This window comes from Trichechus manatus, unplaced genomic scaffold (genome assembly GCF_000243295.1).
Source record: "Trichechus manatus latirostris isolate Lorelei unplaced genomic scaffold, TriManLat1.0 scaffold00168, whole genome shotgun sequence".
In the NCBI taxonomy this organism is placed as follows: Eukaryota; Metazoa; Chordata; class Mammalia; order Sirenia; family Trichechidae; genus Trichechus; species Trichechus manatus.
In genome coordinates this window covers 928,706-945,369 of record NW_004444104.1, presented here as the reverse complement: position 1 = coordinate 945,369, position 16,664 = coordinate 928,706, and the positions used below count along the sequence as shown (strand labels likewise).

At 38.2% G+C, this 16,664-nt stretch overlaps 1 protein-coding gene across 1 annotated transcript in view; it reads left to right on the top strand.

Moving 5' to 3' along the window:
- Positions 1 to 96: 96 nt before the first annotated feature.
- Positions 97 to 16,664, top strand: part of SACS (sacsin molecular chaperone) — a 77,772-nt gene continuing 61,204 nt past the window's right edge. Inside the window, exons 1-4 of the mRNA XM_004386560.3 lie at positions 97 to 247; positions 7,986 to 8,073; positions 9,230 to 9,315; positions 15,677 to 15,788. Of these exons, the coding sequence (XP_004386617.1) occupies positions 128 to 247; positions 7,986 to 8,073; positions 9,230 to 9,315; positions 15,677 to 15,788 (406 nt within the window). The 5' untranslated portion in view covers positions 97 to 127. The remainder of the gene's footprint in view (positions 248 to 7,985; positions 8,074 to 9,229; positions 9,316 to 15,676; positions 15,789 to 16,664) is intronic.

The following is a 16,664-nucleotide window of genomic DNA, read 5'->3' as shown; positions in this document are numbered from 1 at the left end:
GGCGGGCGCGGGGACCTGGGCGACTGCCGCCCCAGCCCCCACGTGGCCCGCACTGCCCGCCCCCGACCCCACTGACCCTTTTTGCATTTTGCACAGGTGGGTCCGGGTGACCGTCCTCCCGAGCTGCATGGGCTGCAGGACCTACGAAGTCCTGCCCACCGCGACCGTCCTCGACGTCAAGAAACTCATCTCCGCGGAGACAGCCTTCCCGGTGCCAGAGCAACGGCTGTGCCACTGCAGCAAGGAGGTAAAACGTGCTTTCCATTTGTGTCCCGTAACTGATCCACACTGACAACACGAGGGGCCTCTGGTGAATATCACTGTGTAGCCCTTTTATATATATGCAGGATTTTAGCACATGAACGTGCTAGTCATAAACTGGCTGATAGAGAAGCTGAATGTTTTGATTTATTTTTACTGTAATTGAAGGCGAATGCTCAGATTTATTATGTACCATGGAAATAATGCTTGGTAAAACACTGGCAAAAAATTGATGCAATTATCACTATCATTAGTTGTAACTTTTCTTGATTTACCATCTCAACGTTTGTATTCTGCACCCCTCCCCATCTTAAATGAAGTGCCACTATTTTCACTGAATTTTTACTTCCTGAAATTAAGACAGTTTTGTGATTGACATTATGCCGAGGGGTTTTTTTGTTTGTTTGTTTAGAGATATCATCGTTACAGTGACTTAATCATTACTAATTTTTTCTAATTGTTTTACAAACAATTTTCTGGATTACCAGTAACTAACTTCACCTTTTATGTCTTGGAAGTTTGTTTCTCCATTACTGAATCACACAAATTTAGGGTTGGAAGGATCTTTGAACATAACTTAATATATAACCTATTATTTTTGAGGAGTAAAATTATATTAAAATTTCTCTTTAAATGCAAATGAATGACTTGACAGATCAAAACTTTGGAGAATAGAAATATTTTATACTGGCATGTTTATCCTTTACGTTAGTGTCAGTATTTCAGTTTTCTTAAAGGACGAGTTTAGTTGAACTTACTTTACTAAAAATTGACTTGTTCTTTTTTCTCTAATATCTTCACATTTTTATATGATAAAAGACAGCATTTTCAGAATTTAAAAAATAATCAAAAAGGAATAGTTGAACAGATATAAAGGAGTGCTTGAGCAATACAGAATGACATTTTGAGTATTGGAGTTCCTTGTTGTCCAGCACATATACGAGCAGATGGTGAACTCCTGGGTATCCTGTGATTTTTTAATCCTTTACTGTAATCTTGACCTTCTGTGCACCTGAGTTCAGTGCTGTGATCTCTTGTCCACTTAGACAGATTTCTGATTAATCTATTCTAATGCTAGTATCAGTTCTTCTCACCAATTCCCAAGGTGTTGGCTGGCATGCAGACATTAACTTGATTGAGGGCATTAGAATTAGAGGTGAGCAAAGTTTACCACTCTTAAATCTCTTGTTCTGTGCTTAGCCCATCTCTACACCGTCCTTCTGCACACTCTAACCCGGTTCTACACCTCTCTCTCTGCTTACTCCTCTGGATCTACTTTGTCACCTTGTCCCCTAAACGTGCTCATACCCAAATGCTCAGTTGTGGAGGGTCTTGCTTTGAAAGTGCTTTTACAGGTGAATTGATACAAAATGATAAATGTGGCAGTGGAGTGCTAAGGATTCGGTAGGCAGATTTAGGAGTGTCGTAAGAAACTTTTGTCTCGGTATGAGGTTTTTAAAGTGAAACTGTAAGGAAAAGATATGCAGGAGATGTTGTAAAAGACAGAATTCCGACAACATGGTACCAAATGGATGGGGGTTGGGACAAAATAAGGTGGAATGCCTTGCCAAGGATGTTCACAGGCTTTGAGTCAGCCAGAAAAATAATGGTTCAGTTAGCAGAGATAAGTAAGTACAGGGGGGACCTAGTTTGGGGGTGAGGTGATCAGTGTGCTTTTATATATTGTTCAGTTGATGGAGGGACGTTAAAGAAGCATCTAGGAAAATGCATGAAGCTGAGAGGTAGGTGACCTATACCCTACTTCCTTTAATGCTGGTGTATTTACAGAGACCAAATGAATCAATGTTTTTAGGGCCTGCGTTCCTATGTCTAATATGGATGGGATAGAACTAATTCTAACTGCTGCTAAGGTTTTTACTAGGTAAGCATCTAGACTAGACAGGCAGCTACAGATCTGAGACTGAAGCTCAAGGGAGAGAGGTCAGGGCTGAAGATATAATTTTGAGAAGTAACTGTTGTTGAGCAAGGCTCTCCTTGGCATTGGTAAAATGTGCTGGCAATATGATTAACATTTATTGAGCAGCTACTGTGTTCTGGACATTGTTCTAGGTACTTTACATATATTATCGAATTTAATACTCATAACAGGCTCAGGGGTTTGTTATTACTAGCCCATTTTGCAGAACAGTACAGCCAAGATGCAGAGACACAAACTATCAGTTTGAACCCAGGTCTGTCTGATTCCAAAATCTGTGGACTTTTTACTATTCCACATCACAGAGAACCTGTCAGGGTGTTAATCAGGGATAGGTAAAAGTTAAATGCAAAGCTCTTTAAAACAGAAGGAAGGGCTTAAGCCATTAAAAGTGAAGTTTAAAAGTCAAGTATGGAGCTTGGCCAGAACACCGGAGAGGGCACAAATCTCTCCTGATCCGTAGGGGACAGGCTGCAGACCTCTGGGACTGGCTGACTTAGTGATGCGAAGGTGGGCCATTGAAGGGATCCCCGCATGTAAGTGAGTCTGCCACAGAAGGTATTTCTTTTCCTTCTTAATTTTCATGCTGCTCAGAACCTTTTAGATTTGAATTTTGGGTGAGAATTCCAAATATTTCAGGGTAGGCAGGAAACAAAAGCTGTTGACAACTTCTTGTCATAAGCTGGTCATTGCTGGCATTGGATTTAGTTATGAGGAGGCACTTCCTTAGTCCTCAGTTTTCTGGGTCACCTCTTTTTCTTGGTCTCTTCCTTTTCCTGGCCTGCAAGTGGAATTTGTAAGCTCTTCACTTCACCTCCAGGCTTATGAAGAATCTGGAGCCATAAATTATTGCTGTGCATCTTCCTGCTCCTTTTCGCCCTCTACAAAGTTTGAAGAATGACTTAACTCTTCTTTGCTTTAATTGATCACAAATGCCCCCAACCCTGGACTGTTGACTCTTGAGGACTTCCCTGTGCCTTTGACAGCTAAGTAAAGGAACAAGTGTTGGGAGATCTAGATTGCAGCTAAAACCATATTGTTTGCTTAATGATTTGGAGGGAGTTTTGTTTAGTAAGTGAAGGTGAGCATGTCTAAGGTCAATAAGAGAGGTTGGGGCTGGCATGGACGGAGACCCAGATATTGAAATTGTTTTACAAACAAAATATAAAGACTGAAATGGACAGCTTTTGGGATTTCACATGGCATAGTGCGTCTGGGAATGACTAGGCCCAAAGTGACTTTGCTTGGTTGGAATTATTTGGGATCCAGCAAAGAGCAAGTTGAGACAAAATCCTAAAAGCTTAGCAAGCTCAGGAGGAGAAAGCAGAAAGCACTGCTGAAGTTATCTGGCTGCTTGACTTCTTACTTGGAGAATCATTTCACTGTAGGTAGGCCACTGATGACAGTCTACCAACAGCATCAGTTGTGAAAGACAAGTAACTAGTTAAACATCTCGTTTTACAGACTTGCTTCTTTTTGGTGTCTTCTTCCTCTTAGAGACCTGGAAACTTCTTCCTGCATCATAGGTTACCTTACTTTCTGCCTGCCCATCTGCCTTCCTCCCTTAAATGGGCCTCAGCTATACTGCGTTAGACTGATAATTCTTCTCTTACACATGGCTCTTTTTTAGTAAATAATTAACATTGTAATGAACATCCATGATGATATCATCCAGCCGGAGAACTAGCACACTTAATAGTTTATATTTACCCACGTTTCTCTCTTAACCTGTGCGCCCGGCCCTCTTCCTCTACCCTTCTATGCTTATCATTCTGGTGCTTTTTTTTGTAGCTGTTTTAATAGTTTTAAGTGTGTGTATACACTATCTAAACAATATGCAATTTAATTTTAGTTGTTTATGAACTTGACAAAAATCTTTTTATGCTATATGTAGTAACCCAGAACTCACTTTTTTTCACTCAATGTCATATTATTTATATTCATCCAAATTTGTGTACAGTTTAATCAATTCATTTTTCATTGCCTTATGATAGTCCACTATGTGAATATGTCACAAAATTTGGGATGTTTCCAATTTTTGTTAACAACATTACTGCCATGAACATTATTGTACATGTTTCCTGAAGCACTTGTGCAAGGAGTTTTTCTAGTTCACGTACAAAGGAGTGAAATTGTTTTTACAGACGTGCTTTCCCATTCAGTGGGAATGTATGTTTGAAAGTGCTTTATAAGTTGTGAACTCTAATAACTGTTCAGATTTGTGTTTTGAGAATATAAACCCATAGCAGCGTGGGGACTGGAATAGAGATGATGTGCAGAAAGTAAGGAGTCCAGATGGGAGATTATTGTAAAAGTTAAGAGGTTATGAGATTGGAAATAGAGGCGCGCAAATTAGATCCAGAGAGTTTGGGAGATGGAAATGCTAGAACCTAGTTTTAATTGGATGTGTGGTTTGGAGAAAGAGAAAGTGCTTTTTTCTGAGCTTTCTAGCTATAGTGACTAAGTAGATGGTGAGAGCATTAATTGAGATGCAAAGTAAAGAGATCAGTGCTGGAAGGAAAGCAGGTCAGTCCACCCTTTGACAGGTTGAACTTTAGAAACCTTGGAGATATCAGTGTGAAATGTTTGACTGAATATACTGAATTTCTTGAAATGGTAAATGCTTTCCTTCATACCCTGTCAAAGTATAAGTTAGAAAGCTGGTCCTTCAGGTGAAGTTTTGAGTAATGTTTTGAAGACTGTTGACCTGTAAGAGGTCATTCCTTAGTAATACTTAGCAGTTGACCGCTAGGGAGAAGATTGATCTGGCTTTGGATTATTTACTTGTTTTTCAGACAAAGGCACTATATTACATGCCTCCTGGAAATCATGATTACACACATTTTACCGTACCATTATGAGAAACAGAAAAAGGGCCAGAAACTAATGTAAAGGCGTTTTTCAGGAAAGCCAAGTTCAGGGAAGTTATGTACCAAAGCAACTTCAAGGATCAGAATCCTCATTTGTCCTTTCCTTCCACACCGCATTTTTTTTTTTAATAGTAATATACGGATATATATACAATAAAACATAATTACTCCATCAGTTTCTGCATTGATTAAATTCTTCAAGTTGTGCAAGCATTCTCGCTATCTCTTTCTAAATTATCCTGCCAGCATTAACACTCATTCAGTGCATTCTAAGCAACCCCCCTGTCTTAGTCATCTAGTGCTGCTATAACAAATACTACAAGTGGATGTCTTTGACAAACAGATGTTTATTCTCTCACGGTCTAGTAGGCTAGAACTCTGAATTCAGGGCACTGGCTCCAGAGGAAGGCTTTTTCTCTGTCGGCTCTGGAGGAAGGTCTTCGTCATTGATCTTCCCTTGGTCTAGGAGCTTCTTCATGCAGGAACCTTGGGTCCGATGGATGCGCTCTGCTACCAGCATTGCTTTGTTGGTGGTGTGAGGTCCCCCATGTCTCTCTGCTGGCTTCTCTGTTTTATATCTCAAAAGAGATTGGCTTAAGACACAACCTAAACTTGTAGATTGAGTGCTGCCTCATTAACATAACTGCCTCTAATCCTACCTTGTTAACATCATAGGGGTACGATTTACAACACATAAGAAAAATCACATCAGATGACAAAATGGTGGACAATCACACAATACTGGGAATCATGGCCTAGCCAAGTTGACATATTTTGGGGGGACACAATTCAATCCATGACACCCCCCCCCCACTTTTTTCCTTCCTCCTGCCCCTGGTAACCACTAATTACTTATGGTTTCTATATATTTGCTTCATATAAGTGATATCATACAGTATTTGTCCTTTTATGTCTGACTTCATTCAGCATAATGTCCTCTAGGTTCACTCATGTTGTGGCATGCATCCAGACTTCATTCTGCTTTATGCCTGAATAATATTCTGTTGTGTGTGTGTATCACGTTTTGTTTATCCATTTATCAGTTGATGGACATTTCGGTTGTTTCTGCCTCTTGGCAATTGTAAATAGTGCTGCAGTGAACATTGCTGTACATATGTCTGTTTGCATTGCTGCTTTCAGGTCTTTTGGGTATATACCTAGTAGTGGAATTGCTTTTGAGGAACTGCCGAACTGTTAACCACCAGCAATGCATGAGGGTTCCTATTTTGCTACAACCTCACTAACACCTAGTATGTTCCGTTGTTTTGATCATTGCCATTCTAATGGGAGTGAGATGGTATCTCATTGTGGTTTTGCTTTGCATCTCCCTAATAGCTAATGACTTTGAGCATCTTTTCATGTGCTTGCTGGCTGTTTGAATATCCTCTTTGGTAAAATGTCTGTTCAAGTCTTTCACCCGTTTTTTGATTGGTTTGTTTGTTTGTTATTAAGTTGTAGAAGTATTTTATAAGTCTTAGATATTAAACCTTTATTGGATATATGGTTCCCCCAAATTTTCTCCTACTGTAGGCTGTTTTTTCATTTTTTGATAAAGCCTTTTGATGAATAGAAGCATTTAATTTTTATGAGGTCTTATCTATTTTGTTTTTTGCTGCTTGTGGTTTTATTGTCATATTAGATAGTCCATCACAAAAACCAAGGTCTCACAGCTTTGTCCCTACGTTTTCTTCTATGAATTTTATGGTTTTAGTTTTCAAATTAAGGTCCTTGATCTATTTTGAATTGTTTTTTGTGTATAGTGTGTGGCATGGATCCTAATTCATTCTTCTGCATGTGGAAATCCAGTTTTCCCAGCACCGTTTATTGAGGAGACTCGTCCTTCCCCATTAGATGGATTTAGCACCCTTGTCGAAAACCATAGATGTGTGAATTTCTTTGTGGATTCTCAATTGTATTCCATTGGTCTGTATGTCATTATTATGCCAGTCCCAGGCTGTCTTAATTATTGTAGCTTTATATAGTATGTTTTGAAGTCAGGAAGTGTTGAGTCCTCATACTTTATTCTTCTTTAGGATTGTTTTAGCTATTCAGGATCCTTTGCCCTTCCATATAGATTTGAGGATTGGCTTTTCCATTTCTGTCAAGAAGGCACCACACCTTTTTTATAGCAACATGTATAGCAGTTTTTCCAAAGGGTATTTTGAGGAACACTGTCCTATGAATTGCTCTATGTAAATAGATTAAAAAAAATCTTTATTGGCAACACTTGGGAAGTACTGCTCAGTATAGTCCTTTCTAGTAGTCCTTGGGTGGTGCAAATGGTTAACATGCTTGGCTGCTAACTGAAGTTGATAGATTGAGTCCACCCGGAGGCGCTCTGGAAGAAGGGTCTTCAGAAGGGACTTCAGAAAACCCTATGGAAAGACCCACAGTTCTACTTGACACACATGAGGTTGCCATGAGTTGGAGTCAACTCAATGGCAACTGGTATGATCCTTTCTAAGAAACTTACAATACATATTAATATATTAAAGGCCTTAAAAAGTAAATTTTTGCTAAGAAATTTAAAAACTTATTTTTTAAGGTGGGTGTGTGCCACTAACCTCTGCTGATATCCTATAAAGCTTGGTTCTGAAGAATACACTTTGGAAATACTGATCAAAGGATAATTTTGTTTATGTTGATGATTCTTATTCATCATCGTAAATTTAAATTATGTTAAAGCAGAAATGTATATCTTTAACCATCTGTAATTTTTTAAGAAAACATCCTTTACATTTTTAAATAAAAATTTTTATTTAAATTATGTTCTCTAGAATATTCATTTATCTAGAGTACCTTATTTCCTGATAAGAAAAATTAGCAAGCATTCCTCATGTGAAAAAAAAAATCGAGGTTTGAATGTACAGTGATAGGGACTATACTGCTATTAATACATTTTCTTTTCTTTTTTTCAGTTGCCAGACTGGATCAAGATTGGAGATCTGACTTCTAAAAATTGTCATCTTTTTGTAAATCTTCAATCAAAAGGCTTAAAAGGGGGAGGTATAATACTGACTTTGCCAGTAGAACTTCTCATTTTTAGTTGTATGAAGATTATGTTTTATAAGTGAAATGAAAGCATATAACATTGGGGTACAATGAAGGGATATTAGGGCAAACAGGAAAACAAGGTGAATGGGGGTAGTTAAGTTATAGAAGTGAATTGGATATAACATTATGGGAACAGAGTCCCATTAGGGAAGTGCAGGGGCTTGGGCTTGGTGGACAGTTGTACCAAAATAGGGAAAATATATGGTATAGTGAGGATTTTATTTTTTTAAAGCACAAGTTTCTTTTTTACTTAACTGTAGATTTTTTTGTTGTCGCTCTGTGTATCTGAGAAATTACTTCCCTCCTCTCCCCGCTTCTCCGCACACTCTCTCTTCACCTATCGTAGTGTGACCTGGTTAATTGGTGGGAGGAATCAATAGTTTAGACAAGGCTTGAGGGAGCTTGAACTGGACAGCCAGAGTGACTGCTGACTTTCAGAGCAATCAGAGCACTTAGTTGAGTTTGAGAATATTAAGGATATGATAATGAGTACCACTATCTACTGATTATTATTTATCATCAAAGTTGTTGTTGTTGTGTGCCGATTCGATTCCAACTCATAGCAACCCTATAGGACAGAGTAGAACTTCCCCATAGGGTTTTCTAGGCTATAATCTTTACAGGAGCAGATTGCCAGGTCTTTTCTACTGCAGAGCAGCTGGTGAGTTCGAACTGCTGACCTTTCGGTTACCAGCCGGGTACTTAACCATTGCGCCACCAGGGCTCCTATTTTATCAGCAAGAGCACCCACAAAATAATGCCACTTATTGTATTTGCTTTGGAAAATAGCAACAACTTCCCTCCTTGCCTACCATGCTCTTGATTTTTGGATTAATAATCTTTGTGACCTTTAGTGTATTTTTAAGCATTTTTTTAAAGCATAATTTGTAGTGCATTAAAAATCTTGGGATTTAGTAATAATAAAATCGAATCTATTTTTCTTTCTGTTGAATAGCTTAGTTGGGTAGATTTTTGTATGGGGTGCTGTGGTGAGATGTATGAAGCAGTAACTTGTGTAATTATACTACTTCTGCGAACTGAATAACACACTTGCGCATAGGCCCTGGGATTTTCTCCTAAATCCTTTTAAATGTGTTCTCTATTTTAGGTCGATTTGGGCAGACAACTCCACCACTTGTTGATTTTCTCAAGGACATTTTAAGAAGATATCCAGAAGGAGGGCAGATTCTTAAGGTAGGGCATATGTGTGTACATGTGTGAGTTTACTTTGATAAAAACAAGATGTCATCAAATTACTTAGAAGTCCTGTTTAGTATTTAAGCTTTTGAAATGCAGTCTAGATTTGAATGGCTGCATTTATTTACGTGCATATGCTGGATGGCATGGGGCTGGGAATACAGTCAGTGTAAATATGTGAAAGTTCTTGGGGCCTAGGGAAGTACTGAGATGCTGTGTGTTGTAAGCAAGCACAGTGTCTCCAGGGACATTTTACCTGAATCATTTTGCAGGGTGCTTTACAAAAGGTTGGCAGTTCAAATCCACCAGCTGCTCCTTGGAAACCCAGTGGGGCAGTTCTCCTCTGTCTTTTAGGGTCACTAGGAGTTGGAATTGACTTGGCAGCGATGGGTTTGGTTTTGCTTTTACAAAACAGCTAAGCACACAAACAAACAAAATAAGTCAAAACCCACATTCAGGGGCCTGTTTGAATCCCTGGGTTTAGAGGTTTGTTTATTTTGGGAGGGTTTATTTAATAGAATAATTATTTTTTATTTATTTTTTAAATTGTGCTTTAGGTAAAAGTTTATAGCTCAAGTTAGTTTCTCATAAAAAAATTTATACACATATTGTTATGTGACCCTAGTTGCAATCCCTGTAATGTGACAGCACACTCCCCTTTTCCACCTTGGGTTTCCCGTGTCTATTCAACCAATTCCTATCCCTTTCCACCTTCTCATCTCGTCTCCGGACAGGAGCTGCGCATTTAGTCTTGTGTATTTACTTGAACTAAGAAGCACACTCTTTACGAGTATCATTTTATGTTTTATAGTGCAGTCTAATCTTTGAAGAGTTGGCTTGGGGATGGTTTTAGTTCTGGGTTAACAGAGAGTCCGGGGGCCATGTCTTCTGGGGTTCCTCTAGTCTTAGTCAGACCATTAAGTCTGATCTTTTTATGTGAATTTGAGTTCTGCATCTGACTTATCTCATACTCCGTCAGGGACTCTCTGTTGTGTTCCCTATCGGGGCGGTCATTGGTGGTAGCTGGGCACCATCTAGTTATTGTGGTCTCACGCTGATGGAGTCTCTGGTTTATGTGGCCCTTTTGTCTCTTGGACTAATATTTTCCTTGTGTCTTTGGTGTTCTTCATTCTCCTTTGCTCCAAGTGGATTGGGACCGATTGATGCATCTTAGATGGCTGCTCACAAGCTTTTAAGACCCCAGACACTGCTCACCAAAGTGGGATGCAGAACATTTTCTTAATAAACTTTGTTATGCCAGTTGACCTAGATGTCTTCCGAAACCATGGTCCCAGACCTCTGACCCAGGTGCTCTGTCCCTCGAAGTGTCTGGTTGTGTTCAGGAAACTTCCTAGCTTTTGGTTTAGTCCAGTTGTGCTGACTTCCCCTGTGTTGTGTGTTGTCCTTCCCTTCACCTAAGATAATTCTTGTCTGCTATCTAGTTAGTGAATTCCCCTCTCCCTCCCTCCATCAAAGAATAACCATCGAAGAATGTTTTCTTCTGTGTTTAAACTTTTTTTTTTGAGTTCTTGTAATAGTGGTCTCATACAATATTTGTCCTTTTGTGACTGACCAGTTTCACTCAGCATAATACCTTCCAGATTCATCCATGTTGTGAGCTGTTTCTCGGATTCCTCATTGTTCTTTATCGTTGTGTAATATTCCATTGTGAGAATATACCATAATTTGTTTATCCATTCATCTGTTGATAGGCACTTAGGTTGTTTCCATCTTTTTGCTGTTGTGAACAGTGCTGCATTGAACATGGGTGAGCATATATCTATTTGTGTGATGGCTCTTAATTTCTCTAGGATATATTCCAAGGAGTGGGATTGCTGGATTGTATGGTACTTCTATTTCTAGATTTTAAGGAAGCACTAAATTGATTTTCAGAGTGGTTGTACCATTTTACATTCCTACCAGCAGTGTATAAGTGTTCCAGTCTTTCCACAACCTCTCCAACATTTATTATTTTGTGGTTTTTGGATTAATGTTAGCCTTATTGAGGTGAGATGATCTCTCACTGTGGTTTTGATTTGCATTTCTGTAATGGTTAATGATCGTGACCATTTCCTCATGTATCTGTCAGCTACCTGAATGTCTTCTTTGGTGAAGTGCCTGTTCATATCCTTTGCCCATTTTTGAATTGGGTTATTTTTCTTTTTGTTGTTGAAGTTTTGCCGTGTCTTGTAGATTTTTAGAGATTAGACCTTGATTGGATATGTTGTAGTCAGCATTTTTTCCCAGTCAGTAGGTTGTCTTTTTACTCTTTTGGTGAAGTCTTTTGATGAGCATAAGTGTTTAATTTTTTGGAGCTTCTAGTTATCTAGTTTCTCTTCTGGTGTTTGTACATTGTTAGTTATAGTTTGTATTCTGTTTATGCCCTGTATTAGTGCTCCTAGCATTGTCCCTATTTTTTCTTCCATGGTCTTCATTGTTTTCGATTTTATATTTAGGTCTTTGATCCATTTTGAGTTAGTTTTTGTGACTGCTGTGTGGTATGGGTCTTGTTTCAGTTTTTTGCAGGTGGATATCTAGTTATGCCAGCACCATTTGTGAAAGAGACTATCTTTTCCCCAGTTAATGGACTTTGGGCTGTTGTCAAATATCAGCTGCTCATAGGTGGATGAATTTATGTCTGGATTCTCAATTCTGTTCCATTGGTCTGTGTATGTGTTGTTGTACCAGTACCAGGCTGTTTTGACTACCGTGGCGGTATAATAGGTTCTAAAATCAGGTAGAGTGAGGCCTCCCACTTTGTTCTTCTTCTTCAGTAGTTCTTTGCTTATCCGAGGCCTCTTCCCTTTCTATATGAAGTTGGTGATGTGTTTCTCCATCTCATTAAAAAATGCCATTGGAATTTAGAATGGGATTGCATTGTATCTGTAGATGGCCTTGGGTAGAATCGACACTTTCACAATGATGTTGAGTCTTCCTATCCATGACCAAGGTATGTTTTTCCACTTACGCAGGTCTCTTTTGGTTTCTTGCAGTAGTGTCATGTAGTTTCTTTTGTATAAGTCTTTTATGTCTCTGGTTCAATTTATTCCTAATTATTTTATCTTCTTGGGAGCTGTTGTAAATGGTATTGTTTTGGTGATTTCCTCTTTGAAGTTCTCTTTGTTGTTGTAGATAATTATTTTAATTATTTGTTTTATTTCTATTTATGTTTTAGTCTGACTATACTCATTAACAAAAGAAACAAGATAAAAAGTGGAGCAGTCATAAAAAAACAGTTATGGAAGATATTGCCACAAATTTGATTTTGTATTTTAGCTTAGTAAGAAACCTCCTTAATTAATTTTAAAATTAGATCAGTTCTTATGCGTTTTCCTTGTCATTGACTTTAGTGTTTACATGCCTTCAATATCTTAGTCCTCCTTATATTTTCTAGTTTCAATGGTAAATTTTTATAGAGTGAGGACTGGGTCTGTTTAGTTTATATAGCCATGCTCAGAAAGGCACTGATTGAGGGTTGTTGTATCTTTAGTGATTGGAATAAAAACCTGTTGCCATGGAGTTGATTCTGACTCATAGTGACCCTATAGGACAGAGTAGAACTGTCCCATGGGGTTTCCAAGGAGTGGCTGGTGGATTTGAACTGCCAACCTTTTGGTTAACAGCTGAACTCTTAACCACCGTGCCACCGGGGCTTCAGTGATTGGAATAGTGACTGGAATAGTGATGGCATATTGGAGTCATTTCAGTCCTTTCAGAGTAGGCACCAGTGGTTCATAGAAGGTTAATTTGAAAATGGTTTTTATATTGACTTAGGAAAGTGATTATGGGAAGAGGAGTGTGGGTGTTGGTTTGTTGGGGGATCAAGAGGGGAATAGAATGCAGTTAAAATGGAAATTTAGTGGATGTTAAAAGGAGTAGGGTCTAATCGATTCAAAAGTGAGTGATTAGGATGCCTGGCTGAGAAACACGGTAGCAGTATGAGGAAGATATTCTTACATTCTTAAAGGTTACCCCAAAACTGATGTTTAGTCATTTCACTTTGCTTCTTGTACGTATTTGTTTCATAGCCAGCTCAATATAATCTTTGTTCCTTGGATATTTTGGTAGAATTCTACCACTTGAGATAAAATAGGAATCTTAGAACTCACCTAGACCTAGACCTTTTGTGATGTTTGCTGAAATTGAGGTCCAGAGGTATTTTTGTGCCTTATCCAGGATCACACGCAAATTGATGAATTCATTGCCTTTACTTCTTTCAATCAGTTTGTGAGATTTCCCCTGAGGATTACAGCTTAGAGGAGAAGCATCCCATCCTGTTTTTTTGTTGTTATTGTTTAACTTGAGATTGATAGTTGGAGCCTCAAGCTTGGGATTTATAGTCCAGTTTTCTCATTTGCTCCCTGAAATAAACTTAAATCACAAATAGGTATTTGAATGAAAACAAAGATTCTACCTTTAAAGTGCTATCATTTTATAAATTAATATTGTGTTTTGCTACTTATTTAATTCTTATTTCTATCTTTTGTATTAAAATTAAAAAAGAAAAATGTTGCCATTGAGTCGATTCCAACTAATAGCAACCCTAAAGGACAGAGTAGAACTGCCCCACAGTGTTTCAAAGGAGCGGCTGGTGGATTCGGACTGCTGACCTTTCGGTTAGCAGCCAAGCTCTTAACCACTGCACCACGAGGGCTTCTTTATATTGTAATCACCTAATGCAAATAAGATTGCTAATTTTTAAGGATTCTGGTGCACTGGGTAGATTAGAATGGGGCTCAAAAAATCCTTTGAGAAATAGGCAGTTGTGTAAATAGGAGGAATGTAGTTGATAAGAAGGTAGTAGAAGGGTGAGTTTCAAATGTTTATGTTTAGGTTGAACAGTTGGTGGGAGAAGACTTCCCAGCCTTAGGAATACACTGGATGAACTGAAAGCCTTATTTGATCTCGAAACCAGCTCTTTATTTCTGAACCATACCCTCAGTCTCCTTAGTTATTTCTGTGGACACTGTGTCACCTCTGTGCTCTAGTAATGATTTTACTATTGTCATTCTCTAGTATCAGTGTAAGCTCTCCAGTTTTTTGCCCACCTCTGTCGCCAATGTTTTTGAGACCTAGTGGTGCAGTGGTTAACAGCTCGGCTGCTCACCAAAAGGTCAGCAGTTCGAATCCACCAGCCACTCCTTGGAAACCCTATGGGGCAGTTCTACTCTGTCCGATAAGGTCGCTATGAATTGGAATTGACTCGACAGTACCTAACAGCACAACAACAACGTTGCCAATTTAGTGATCCCAAGGCTTTGGGGAAGTAAAAAAATTATTCTCTCCTAAAGTTAGAGGTTCATAATTTTAATAATACAGGGTGACTTCTATTTGTAAAGACACATCCGTTTAAAACATAATTGTTTGATTTGATTTGATTTAAGTTGGAGCTCACCCAGGACACTATTATCTGTTAACTTTTATTTACTTTAGACAAGACCCAGAATATACTAGATGATCTCTCTGGAATTTATTTCAAGTTTTGATGTTTATGGGGTTGACTTTAAGGGCTTAGTCTAACTTCAGAGTCTAGAGTTATCTTGAAATTGACCAGAGACCAAAATGTTTTTGGTAGGTGTCCCGAAGTGATAGGGGTTATTGGGATTGGGAATTTTTCTATAGCTACTGAAGGATGTAAATCTTGTAGTTTTCCTCTCTTCTAAATCACATGGGTCTGGCCCCTCATCTACCCATCTACTCACCTACCATCCACCAAACAAATAATATTACTGCTTTCTTTATGAACAGAAGTCTGGTAACAATTATGGGAGATAACAAAGACGAATTAGTCATTGCTGACCTTCAAGAAGCTTTCAGCTTAGTACAGAAGAAAGACATGTTCATAACTCAAGTTCTCAAGAATTCAGTATACTAAATGGTGCATATAGATTGGTACTATTTGGGTTCTTTTTTTTTCTAAGAGGAAGTAGACTTGCTTGGCTGGTGATAAAGGTATATTTTTGATAACTGCTCACAAATGAGGTACCTGACGTGTAGAAGATTGCCATGACAGAACAGTATATGCCATTTTGGAAGCAAAGTTAATTTCTTTTGAACAAAAGCTTTGTAAATAAGAGAGAGAGTTGTATACAGAGACTAACAGATAGCAAATTAGAAGAGGAATTTTCTGTATATGTAATTAGAGAAGAACTCATGCACTTTTCAGCCGTACTCTCATATGTAACAATTATTTTCAGTGGTATGCTTACCAGATCTTAAAGCTAATGATGCAAACAGTAGATTTCCTTTACTTAAATATATTTACTTTTTTAAAATATTGTAAGTAAATACAAAGATGGGCAGTAGATTACCATATCATTAAATATAATATATTTTTTTTGGTGTATTTTGTTTGTAGGAGTTAATTCAGAATGCAGAAGATGCTGGGGCCACGGAAGTTAAATTTTTATATGATGAAACACAATATGGAACAGAGACTCTTTGGTCAAAAGATATGGTGCAATATCAGGGTAAGAGTCAGTAATTAATTAGGAGCAAGTTTAGTTTTATAAACTAACAATTTTTAGCGCTTTCTAATACTCTGCTAATGAACAATCTGATTTTCATTTGAATTTTACTTCTTGTATGTTTACCTCCACTACTTCAGATGTTTTGCTTTGCTTTTGGTGGATAGGTGACTAGGTCAGTTGGTGTTTTGATTTATTTTATTTTTTTAGTGGCTTAAGCCAATCTCTTTTTTTTTTTTTTTTTCGATTTTTTTATTGTGCTTTAAATGAAGGTTTACAGAACAAATAGTTTCTCATTAAAGAGTCAGTATACATATCGTTTTATGACATTGGTTAACAACCCCACAACATGTCATCACTACCCCTTCTCGACCTTGAGGACCTTTTTTTTGGTGAAAATATACATAGCCAAAGTTACACCATTTTGAAAGTTTCTACATGAACAATTCAGTGACATCATTTACATTCTTCCAGTTGTGCTGCTATTCTCACTATCCTTTTCCAAATTATTCCATCACAATTTTCTTCAACTCACTGTCCCCTAGGCTTCCTATCAAACCTTTTGAGTTGCTGTTATCAATTTGATCTCACATAGATAATTCTTTTTTTTTAACCTTAGATGAAGGTTTTCAGAACAAATAGTTTCTCATTAAACAGTACACATATTGCCCTATGACAGTGGTTAACAACCCCATAACATGTCAACACTGTCCCTTCTCAACCTTGGGTTCCCTATCACCAGCTTTCCTGTCCCCTCTTGCCTTCTAGTCCTTGTCCCTGGACTGCTGTGCTTTATTAGTCCTGTTGTGTTTTATGAGACTGGCTGAACAGTGAACTTCCGGAGAGACTTCACCACTGAGCTAAAAGGGTGTCTGGGGG